The 10,912-nt window shown below is 47.1% G+C and overlaps 1 protein-coding gene and 1 long non-coding RNA gene across 4 annotated transcripts; one reads left to right on the forward strand and one right to left on the reverse strand.

Moving 5' to 3' along the window:
- Positions 1-2,173: 2,173 nt before the first annotated feature.
- On the reverse strand, positions 2,174-6,865 carry LOC102150684 (uncharacterized). The gene is made up of 3 exons (XR_289125.3): positions 6,809-6,865; positions 5,825-5,927; positions 2,174-2,496 (listed from the first exon to the last, which is right to left on the reverse strand). It is a non-coding gene; the product is annotated as an uncharacterized lncRNA (long non-coding RNA).
- AIF1 (allograft inflammatory factor 1) lies at positions 6,470-8,315 on the forward strand. 3 transcript variants are annotated; one of them, XM_005603721.4, is made up of 6 exons: positions 6,470-6,644; positions 6,825-6,886; positions 6,983-7,049; positions 7,417-7,458; positions 7,640-7,802; positions 8,109-8,315. In XM_005603721.4, the coding sequence occupies exons 1-6, from the start codon at positions 6,620-6,622 to the stop codon at positions 8,191-8,193; spliced, it is 444 nt and encodes a 147-aa protein (XP_005603778.1). In that variant the 5' UTR covers positions 6,470-6,619; the 3' UTR covers positions 8,194-8,315. The 3 variants fall into 3 exon arrangements, with proteins under 3 accessions (XP_005603778.1, XP_070101431.1, XP_070101432.1); XM_070245330.1 differs by having other exon boundaries at positions 6,497-6,644; positions 6,983-7,079; XM_070245331.1 differs by lacking the exon at positions 7,417-7,458 and having other exon boundaries at positions 6,497-6,644.
- Positions 8,316-10,912: the final 2,597 nt, after the last annotated feature.

The raw sequence follows: 10,912 nt of genomic DNA on the forward strand, positions 1-10,912 counted from the left end.
ACAACTAAACCAAGCAGTCTTTATCCTAGGAAAACAATTCACTATTCCTGTAATTCCGAGTTCCTATTCTCACAATTCACTGCATTAAGAGATTAAGGAGGAAAATCCATGTGACCATCTAATTAAATACAATAAAAGCTAATTTCACAAATGCTGTTCATGATAACAACGACTCAGATTTTAAAAATAGAAAAAGAAAACATTTCACAAGTCATTTACGATTTTAAAAATTAGAAATGTATTGGGCTGGCCCCGTGGCCGAGTGGTTAAGTTCGCGTGCTCCGCTGCAGGCGGCCCACTGTTTCGTTGGTTCGAATCCTGGGTGCGGACATGACACTGCTCATCAGACCACGCTGAGGCAGTGTCCCACATGCCGCAACTAGAAGGACCCACAACGAAGAATATACAACGATGTACCAGGGGGCTTTGGGGAGAAAAAGGAAAAAAATAAAATCTTAAAAAAAAAAAGATCTACTAAAATTTAGGAATGTATATTTTATGTCTCTATTCTCCCGTGAAATTTAGTGTTCATTTTTGAACTGGCTTTGCATTTTTCTTCTATATCTTTCTCCCTGTTCCCATCCATACCCTCCTGTTACCCATCATCTCTTCTCTGAGTACTTTTCTTTCTGATGTGTGGCCTTCCTTCACCACTAAAAGTGCTGTGCTAAGTTTTGTTGTTTTTCAACTCATAAAGGAGTTTTGGGTTACAATTTCCACTCGTTTTTGGCAATATATTTCTGGTATATTGTCATCTGTTGATAAATTGTGTTGCTTTTTCTTTTTTTTCGAGGAAGAGTAGCTCTGAGCTAACATCCGTGTCCATCTTCCTCTATTTTATATGTGGGACACATGCCACAGCATGGCTTGATAAGCGGTGTGTAGGTCCCTCCCCAGGATCTGAACCAGCGAATCCTGGGCCACCAAACCAGGGCATGTGAACCCAATGGCTATGCCACTGGCCGGCCCCAACTGTGTTGTTCTTTTTTACCTTTTTTCTCAAGAACAGAAGTTTTGCTCATTTCCTTTTGTCACTCAAATTTCAATGAGCTAGATTTTTCTGAACCATCAGCAGGAGGACCTTGTGAATAGTGGGGAGAGAGCCCAGGATGGCTTTCCAGATTTACAAATTCAAGGGCTCCTCCTCTTTTGCCGTAACAATGGATTATTTCCTTAAATTTGGCACCTCCCTGTAGCCACTACTTCCTCTGCCTCTGAGACCCTCTCTTTTAAGCAAGCATTTGCCCCAACCTTAGGCTTTATTTATTTCTCAGGAGGCCTCACAGGCTGCCATCTCCCAGGTGTATCTAAGGTGAGGCACTTAATATTAGAGGGAGAATTTTGCTGGCACTTTCTGAGGCTTGTCACCTCTGGGTGCCTTTGGGCACTTGAAAACATTCTCTCTCCACATTTCCCAGTATTTGAAAGTGTTCACTCAGCTCTGCCTTCAGCTCTTCCCTCTCCTGATGAGGCCCTTCCTCCCAGGAAGGGATATTTGCGGTTTTTTTGAGCTGTCACTGGGACCCTCCCGCCCTCCCCGCTCTTCCCTGAGGCACTGCTGGGGGCTGCCTGCTCAGCTTGGAATTTGGTCACACGTGCACCTAATTTGGAGTTTTCGGGTGTCCTTTGTCTCCTAGCTTCACTGAAAACATAGCCTCTGTGTGTGTGTTTCCAATCTCTTTATTGCTCCTCATGGTTTCCAGGAGACAAGAGGGGAAATTTAGAAATAAACTGCAGCCACGGTCTCCTCAGAGCCCTACAAGGAGGCTTTTTAGAAAAGAAAAGGCTTTTGGCAACAGCGACATTGGTGAGTTGGTTATGGTTCTACAGAGCTGCACCTTGTAGGATCAGAATCCTGCCTCGTTCTCCCGCTTGCCTCAGCGAGAGCTCTTGTTAACCACGTCCCCGAGTCTGGTGCATACCCTAGGATGCCCTTTTGTTCATTTGCAATAAGAAATAGAGCCGCAGAGGTCCATTTCTTCCCAGTCGTCCCCACCCCCCAACCATTTCCCTAAACACAGATATATGCACACGGCATCAGAGTCCCAAGAGAAAACAGCACCCTCAAATTAGGTTAATTTGGGGAGACAGTTTATTCAGCAAGGTGTTGTTACCGAACCTGAAGTGCGTTCACTCACCCGTTGCACAGCAAGCCAATCTCTGACACCGGGTGTGGTGGAAGAAAGTAGGAATTTTATTTTTGCACAGCGCTGAGCAAGGAGAGAGGGCAGCTAATGCTCAAATCCCAAACTCCCTGAAAAGCTAAAAGGAAGGGTTTTTATTTGGGGGTTTAGGTAGGGGAGGGGGAGCATATGGCCTTGCTGGTGGGAGCTTTCCCACCAGCCTGTCTTTGGCCTTGAGACTACTTGCAGAGAGGAGGGAGCCCGTGACCTGGCTGGTCAGCAGCTTTCCCACCAGTCCGTATCTCTTTGTGGGGAGGAGATGGTCCAGGTGCTTGTCCTTGACGGTGTCTGTCTCCATGGAGGACAGCGGATTCTAGAGGCAGGAAGCCAGAGAGTAAGCAAGGAATGAGTGTTTTGGTTTTAACCCCATATATGCTGGGTTTAATGTGGGGAAACTGATACCAGGGTGGATATCAGTGTGAGTGGGTATAGGGGAACCACAGGGATATTGCCATTTCAGGTCCAAAGGGATGAGAGGAGGGAGAGGTTACAGCAGGGGTCCTTACTCATTTTGTGCCATAGATCTCTTTGGCATTCTAGTAAAGCATTAAAATAAAAAATATATAACGAAGTAAACCAATTATACTGAGTTCCAGGTAGCAAAATATTAATACAATGTTGTGATAGAATAAATCATGCACTTCTTTATCACCACATCAAATACAAGACAAGACATTTAAAATACAGGCAAGTTGAAATTAGATGTTAATAAAGACATCAGCGCAAACGACGTTGTTGCTTAACCTGAATAAGAACTTTAAACTGTGATCTTTGACAAGGCAACACATATCATGTTGGATGTGAGAAAGGGAGGTACATTTTTTCCTTTCCTAGTTCACCGACCACCTGAAATCTTTCCCCTGGGCTACTGAAACCTTAAAAGAATGTAGAGTCATGTAGAGCAGGTCACCAGGAGAGAAGCATTGCCCACAGGTGGAAGTTTCAGCCCGCTCGAGGTGACCTTGTGGGAAGGTAGCCAGAGGAACGAATGCCCTGAACTTAATGTCCTCCCTTCTGCTGTTTTCCTGCCAGGCTCTCCATCAGCCAAAACCAGCCAGAAGCCAGAGGTGCCCTATTCAGATTAGTCTCCTGGGGCAGAGAGCAGAGTGGGAGAGGGAAAATGGAGGGGCAAATGGAAGACATCTAGGGCACACACACAGACAAGCTTTCTGGCCAGCATGTTCTTCTCCTGTGGGCACTCTCCATGGGGCCTAATTCTGACTGGCAGTTCCCCTGGAGAACTTGGAATCATAACAAGGGCCCTTAGCACCACCGTGCCAGTTCCATAAGGGACTCTAATCTCACAGGGTTCTAGCAGGTCATTTCTTGAGGCAGCTTAGCATTCTCTCCCTGACCACTTGGCTGGACACTAACAACACTGGCCTTGGGGCCGGTCCGGTGGCATAGTGGTTAAGTTTGCCCACTCCACTTCAGTGGCCTGGGGTTCATTGGTTTGGATCCCTGGCACGGACCTACACACCACTCGTGGGGCCATGCTGTGGAGGCATCCCACATACAAAATAGAGGAAGATTGGCACAGATGTTAGCTCAGGGCCAATCTTCCTTGAGTGAGCAAAAAGAGGAAGATTGGCAATGAATGTTACCTCAGGGACAATCTTCCTCACCAAAAAAAACCCAACACTCGCCTTGGTGACTCCTCCTTTTTTCTGCCTCCAAAGCTGACCAGCCCCACCACCCACTGACCTGTGCTTAAGCTCTGTTGATCCCTTCAGCCAGGGTTCAGCAAGCTTCACAGGCTTGGGAGCCACTCTATTGCTTTGGGCAGTGGCTCTTAAACTTGGGTGTATATCAGAATCATCTAAGGCACTTGCTAAAAAGCTCTTGTTAGGCCTCACCCCCAGAGTTTCTGATTAGATAGGTCTGGGCCGGGGCCTAAAAATGTTCATTTCTAACACGTTTCCATGTGATGCTGGTGGAAGGTCCACTAGTTGAGAACCTCTGCTTTAAGGAGATTCTGCACATCTCTGCTCAGATGGAGATTTTGCAGCCTGTCAGAGAGTTATCCACTTCTCTTATTTCCAAGTTCTCAGTGGATTCCTTGATACACTCCCTAATGCACCCTCGCCACTATTGCCCCCTCTTGCCCAGAGGCCCCACCTCCCCTCCAGTCCTAACTACTGCGAGCTAGCCTGCCCTGTGGTGCAGGGGCCAGGCCCCTGAGTTTGGGTGAGAGGTGTCTTCTTGCATGTTTGTTCTTTGCAGGCTTTCCCCCCATCTGTGTTTAGGCTATTTCATTCTCCACCCACTTGCCCTTCTAGATACTCTTTGCTCTTCCCTTTTGTCCCATGGTCAGAGCAGCTTTCACTTTTTCTATCCCAGGAAGTTTTCCTGGGCATCTAAGCTCTATCTCACCATGGTAGTCTGCCAAGCCTTCCTTAATGGAAAGACGACTCTAGGAGACAATGTCACTCTGAGTCAAACCCAGGTCTTCCCGATGGCCTACAAGGCCCTGCACAATCTGGCCTCATCTCCTGCCTGTTTCCCCTCACACATCTGGCTCCAGCTATACTAGCCTCCCTGCTACTTCATGAATACTCCAGATATCCAGATATGTTGTCACATCAGGACATTTGCACTTGCAGTTCCCTCTTCTCCCATATATCCACATGGCTTGTTCCCTCACCTCCTTGAAATCTTTACTCAAACATCACTTTCTCAGAGCAGCCTCCCTGACCTTATTTAAAACTGCAGTCTACCACAGCACTTCCTATCCCCCTCCCCGCTCTTTTGTTTTTCTCCATAAGCACCTAAAAGCCTTTCATATATTTGTTTATCTTTATTGTCTGTCTTCCCCAATTAGATTGTCCATGAGGACAAGAGTTAACATTTGTTTGGTTCACTGGGCCTAGCAGCACGCCTGGCATATAGTAAGTACTCAATAAAAATTTTTTTTTTTTGACGAAGATTAGCCCTGAGCTAACTGCTGCCAATCCTCCTCTTTTTGCTGAGGAAGACTGGCCCTGAGCTAACATCCATACCCATCTTCCTCTACTTTATAGGTAGGACGCATGCCACAGCATGGCTTGCCAAGCGGTGCCATGTCCGCACCCAAGATCTGAACTGGCGAAGCCCAGGCCGCTGAAGCAGAATGTGCACACTTAATGGCTGCACCACAGGGCCAGCCCCTCAATAAATATTTGTTGAATGAATATGAAAGAAATGAATTCCCCCCACCAGGCACTGAGAGCACTGGGAGTGCAGCCTTGCAGCTGTCTCTGCAGGGGGAGAAGCAGCTTCAATAAAGGGAAGTCAAGAATTCAGAGTCCCCTCCAGCATCTCCCCCACCTGCATGGGTCAGGGAGGGGGCAGTGAGAAGTGAAAACTCCCAGCTGCAGAAGGGGAAATAGGTTGGGGGGAGAGGAGAGGGAAAGGTGTCTCCATTCTTGCTGGGGCAGGGTGGATAGAGCTCTGGGAGAGGAGTTTAGACAAAAGTATCTCAGCAAGGGGGACATGCTGTCCTCCCCTCCTCTAGAAGCAACTAGGCAAACAGCAGCAAAGGGGATAAAGGGTATGCCTAGGGAGGACATTTATCAGAGGCTGCCCACTAACTCTGTTGAACCTGGTGACCAGAACTCCCACCACACACACACACACACACACACCCCTAACGTTGGCCTTACCCGCTAGCTCTTGTGTCCACAAATGCTGTCTCTCTCAGCACCACTTTCAGTTCCTCCAAAGAATCTACTAAAATTCTCGAATTTCTGAGCTCTGTAGATTTTACTGAAGATTTCAAAGGAGATAAAACGAGGGGGGTTACATTGCACATCCGAAAGCAAACAAATTAAAACTCCTCCGTTAGACATTGCCATATTTCCAAGTGCCTCTCTGGAGCTGCTGGGCTGGGAGTGAAGTTTCTCTCCCTTACGAGATCCTGCACCCATTTTGCCACCCTCTCAGCTCTGCCAGCAGACTTCAGATTCTTCTCCTGTCTACAGTGCAGAAACATTCAGTCAGCCCTTCCTCAGCTCCCTATCCAAACCTGTGTGCCCAGACTCATGAAACCCAGCAAAATGCAGGGCCTCAGAGTTACCTGAACCTCTGGACCTGTTCAAAGACTATTTGTTCCTGAGAATAAATGCCCCTGGGGTCTTACTGCCCTCCTTCCATGCCTCTAGTGGCTTATCAAAATATTTCTTTCATGCACACACTAGGCTGTCCTTAAGAGGAAGGTGGGAGAATGTTTTCTCATCTCCCTTCTACACCCAGCTCCCCCTTCTTCCTGGGGTGCTAGTGTCAGCAGAAGCTGAGGGGAAGTGAAGCCTAGGACGTAGGGGAGGAGGGAATGAGGGGAAAGGGGAAGTTTGGGAGGGAGGCCTCTGAGGAGGCTGGCGGGAGAGGAGAGCTGGTGACAGACAGAGAGACCTCCAGCTTGGTCTATCCCCACCAGCATCTCCATTAGCATCTGCTGAGCCATGAGCCAAAGCAGGGATTTACAGGGTAGGGAAAGTGGAATAGGCAGCAGGCTAAAATGGGAGCAAGAAGATGAACAGACCTGGGCTGGGGCCTAGGAGGGCAATTAGCTGGCCTAGGAAGGCAGAATTGTGATGGCCCAGGGCTGGGAGTCAGGGTGAAGAGAGGAAGGGGGCTGAGGATACACTAACCTTTGTGCACCCTCAGGAGGAAAAGCCTTCGGGCTGCTGAAGGCCCAGCAGGAAGAGAGACTGGATGAAATCAACAAGGTAAAAAGAAGAACTGAGGGGGCAGGGCCTGGGGGAAGGGGACCCTGGCCCCCTGGCCGGAGGCGGACTACCCTGGCTCTTGCTTTCCCCCCACAGCAATTCCTGGATGATCCCAAGTATAGCAGTGATGAGGATCTGCCCTCCAAACTGGAAGCCTTCAAGAGTGAGGGGAAAACTGCAGGGGTGGAGGGGGGTGAGGAGGGTAGGATTTCCCCAAGAACGGAGAGGAGACAGCAGAGGCACCAAGTTTACTTTTGTGGGTGGAAGAAGGGAGGTTGCCTCTATTGCCCCTTGGTTGCGGTCCCTTTCCCTGGCCTGTCCCTCTCAGCACCCCTTCTAGTTCCCGACACCTTACCAGGGCCGCTCAACTTCCCAATCCCCACTTACTCTGCCTGCCACACCTCCTGCTGCCACATCTTCTCCCGCACCTAGCGGCCGGGTCAGCACCCCTATCTCAACCCCCTGCCCACCGGCCCCTGCCTGTGACCCTCCAGCCAGGGTTTATGGTCTTTGCTTTCTCCCTCACTCAGAGAAATACATGGAGTTTGACCTGAATGGAAACGGAGATATTGGTGAGAAAAGGGTGATTTGAGGGAGTGTGCTGACCTAGGAAGAGGGAGGGCTCCATTCCCCATGGTTTGGGAGAGGGCCTAGCTACTAGAGTAGGAGGAAGGGGAATGGGAATGTGGGGAGTGGAGGGGGAAAAAGTGAAAGAGAGTCCCCCTGCTTCTCACCCCCATCCTCTGCCTCCAGATATCATGTCCCTGAAGCGAATGCTGGAGAAACTTGGAGTCCCCAAGACCCACCTAGAGCTAAAGAAACTAATCAAGGAGGTGTCCAGTGGCTCTGGGGAGACTTTCAGCTACACTGACTTTCTCAGGATGATGTTGGGCAAGAGATCTGCCATCCTAAAAATGTGAGGGTCCAATTCCAACCTCCCCTATACTTATTTGTTTTCTCCCCACCCCCACCCCCATCCCCAGGCTTATCTTCTACACATTACTCAGCACCCATTTCTTCCATCCTTTGAGCGACCCTTCCAAGGTCCTACCCCATCCATGGTTCCAGTCCCCACAGACCCTAGCACTCCCACTCCTGCCCTTCCTTCTCTTCTTCTCACCCTCGCAAGCCCCATCCTCTTCTAGACTTTTGCAGCAGCTTACGATTTATTCTCTTGAAAGGACTGTCCTCTGATCCCTGTGTCTTTTCCCATCTCAACCAGGATCCTGATGTATGAGGAGAAAGCAAGAGAACAGGAGAAACCAACAGGTGTTCCAGCCAAGAAAGCTATCTCTGAGTTGCCCTGATTTGTGGTGGGGGAGATGTGGTGGGATTGAAGGGGTTTCTAATGACCCCCAACAGGGAAAAAAAAGACAAAATTGTGAACCAGAGTCAAACCAAACTAAATAAATTATTCTCCTCCTCCAGATCAAGTCAGTTTGGCCCCTGTTTGGGGGGATTTTTTTTTTTCCTCGATTTGTGAAGGAATGAAGCATCTTTGAGGGAAGGGCAGCAAGGACTTGCCCTTATGAGCAAGCCATCAACAATTGTGTAGTGTGTCTACTGCAGCAGATGGGTTTGTACACCAAGGGGAATTCCAGCTGTATAAGATAGTCTTGACCTGAAGGAATTTCGATGGGATGAAAAGACATGTACAGACAAAAAAATATCACCCAGGCCCATGACTAAGAGTGAGGATTACCTTGAACCAACATTCTCCATCACTATAAGCTTTGTGACCTTAACAAATCAGTCAGCCTCTCTGAGTATTTCATCTGAAAATGGGGATAATATCATCCACCCTGCAGTGCCTGACATATCATAAGCCCTCAATAATGTTTAAAACTTGAATGAACGGATGGTTGGATGAAAGAACTGGTGTTATTAAATAGAGTAAAGGAGTCACAACACTATTAAGCCTGATAATTTAAGAGTTAAATGAGTCATTGAGGTCCTTTTGGGGACAGGCTACAGAAAATGAAGCTATCTAATTAAGGGAAAAGGGGCTTGTATTAGGAGGATACTGAGGGCAGATATTGGAGATACAGGATCCCTGGATGGCAGAAAGGGTTAAATAGCCTACCCCAGGCGAGGCAGGAGCCTAAGAGCTACTGGGCTTTCAGTGAAAATATTGCAGGGGGTCCAGATGAGTTAACTCTGGCAAGCCCCAGTCGCTGGCCACTATTTCAGATTTCCTGATTCCCTGGAAAGAAAGAATCCAATTGGCCCAGCTTGTTTCATGTACTGAAGACAGACCAGGCCACTGAGGCCATACATGTTCGCCCTTCCCAATGATGAAGCCAGGTTGGCATCCTAAAGAGTGCTAGAATAACTGTACAGGACTTCAAATGAGTAAAAGATCATTGTTAATTGAATAAAATATCTGAAAACTGTATAACAAAATTAATAGCTAACCTTTATTGGGCACCTACTATATACTGGATACCATTCTAAATGCTTTAATTAATTTAAATTAATTCATTTAATCTTCGCAACAACCCTGTGACACCAAGGAGGATAGACAGGATCTGGGGTTTAAATAATTTATTCCTTCAGATAAATAAATTGGGTTATAGTCACACAATGGACTATTATTGTACAGCGATGAGAATGAACAAACTACAACTACATGCAACAATGTGGATGAATTCCATTAATATAATGTTGAGCAAACCAAGACAGATACAAAAGAACCATTACTGCACAATTCCATTTATACAAAGCATAGAAACAGGTAAAACTAATCTATGTTGTTAGAAGTCAGGATAGTAGTTAGTCTTGGGGGAGGGCAGCTTCTGGGGTGCTAGTTAAGGTTCTGTTTTTGGTTACATGTTCTGCTCAATTTGTGAAAATTCATCGAAATATATATTTTCCTATATACACAATTTATACTTTGATAAAATACTTTAAAAATCATTTATTGGGAATCAACTATGTGCCATTCCATATTCTAGGTGTTTGGAATACACGAATGAATAAAGATCCCTGCCTTTGCGAAGTTTACATGGACAGACAGTAAACAGTAAACACGGGCCGGCCCCATGGATGAGTGGTTAAGTTCGCGGCTCTGCGTCCGCGGCCCAGGGTTTTGCTGGTTCAAATCCTGAGTGCGGACATGACACCACTCGTCAGGCCACGTTGAGGCAGTGTCCCACATGCCACAACTAGAAGGACCCACAACTAAAAATACACAGCTATGTACAGGGGGGCTTTGGGGAGAAAAAGGAAAAATAAGATCTTTAAAAAAAAACAGTAAACATAACTTAAAATTTATATGATCTATTAGAAGATAACAAGTATTATGAAAAAAAAGGAAAGTAGAGCAGGTTAAAGGGGATCGGGGTGCCAGGATGGTCAGAGAAGATTAAAATTTTGACTGGGTAATCAGGATAGGCCTATTTGAGAAGGTGACTAACAATGAGCAAAAACTTCAAGGAGGTAATGGAGTGAGCCATGCTGGTTTCTGGGGGAAGAGCCAACTGGGCAGAGGGAAAAGGCAGAGAAGGGCGCCAAAATGAGACATGCTTGATGCAGGTAGGTAGAGTAATCAAATTAGAGACATAGCAGGTGGCCGAGTCATTAGGGTCTTGTAGGCCACTGTAAGGACTTTGGCTTTTATTCTCAGAGAAACAGAAAGGCATTGCAGCACTTCGAGCAAAGGAGTCCTTTGAGGCCTCCTTTGAGACAAGGCCCACTCTGGCTGCAGCAGACTGTAGAAGTAGGGGTAGACTTAGGAAGACCAGTTAGGAGGCTGCCGCTGTAACCCAGGGGAGAGCTAAGGGTGGCTCAGATCAAGATGAAAGCAGTGGAAGGGAAGAGGTTGGATTTTGGATATTTTCTCAAGATAGGAGTCCCTGTCTGATTGAAAGGGAGTGAGATAAAGGAGTCAGTGAGGATTCCAGGTTTTTTGGCTTAACCGGAATTTTAAATTGCCATCAGCTGAGATGGTGAAGGCTATGGCTAGGGCAGATTTTGAAGAGCTGGAGAGCAAATGTTCAGTTTTGGACATATTGAATTTGAAATGAT

Source organism: Equus caballus, chromosome 20, assembly GCF_041296265.1.
Source record: "Equus caballus isolate H_3958 breed thoroughbred chromosome 20, TB-T2T, whole genome shotgun sequence".
NCBI lineage: Eukaryota > Metazoa > Chordata > Mammalia > Perissodactyla > Equidae > Equus > Equus caballus.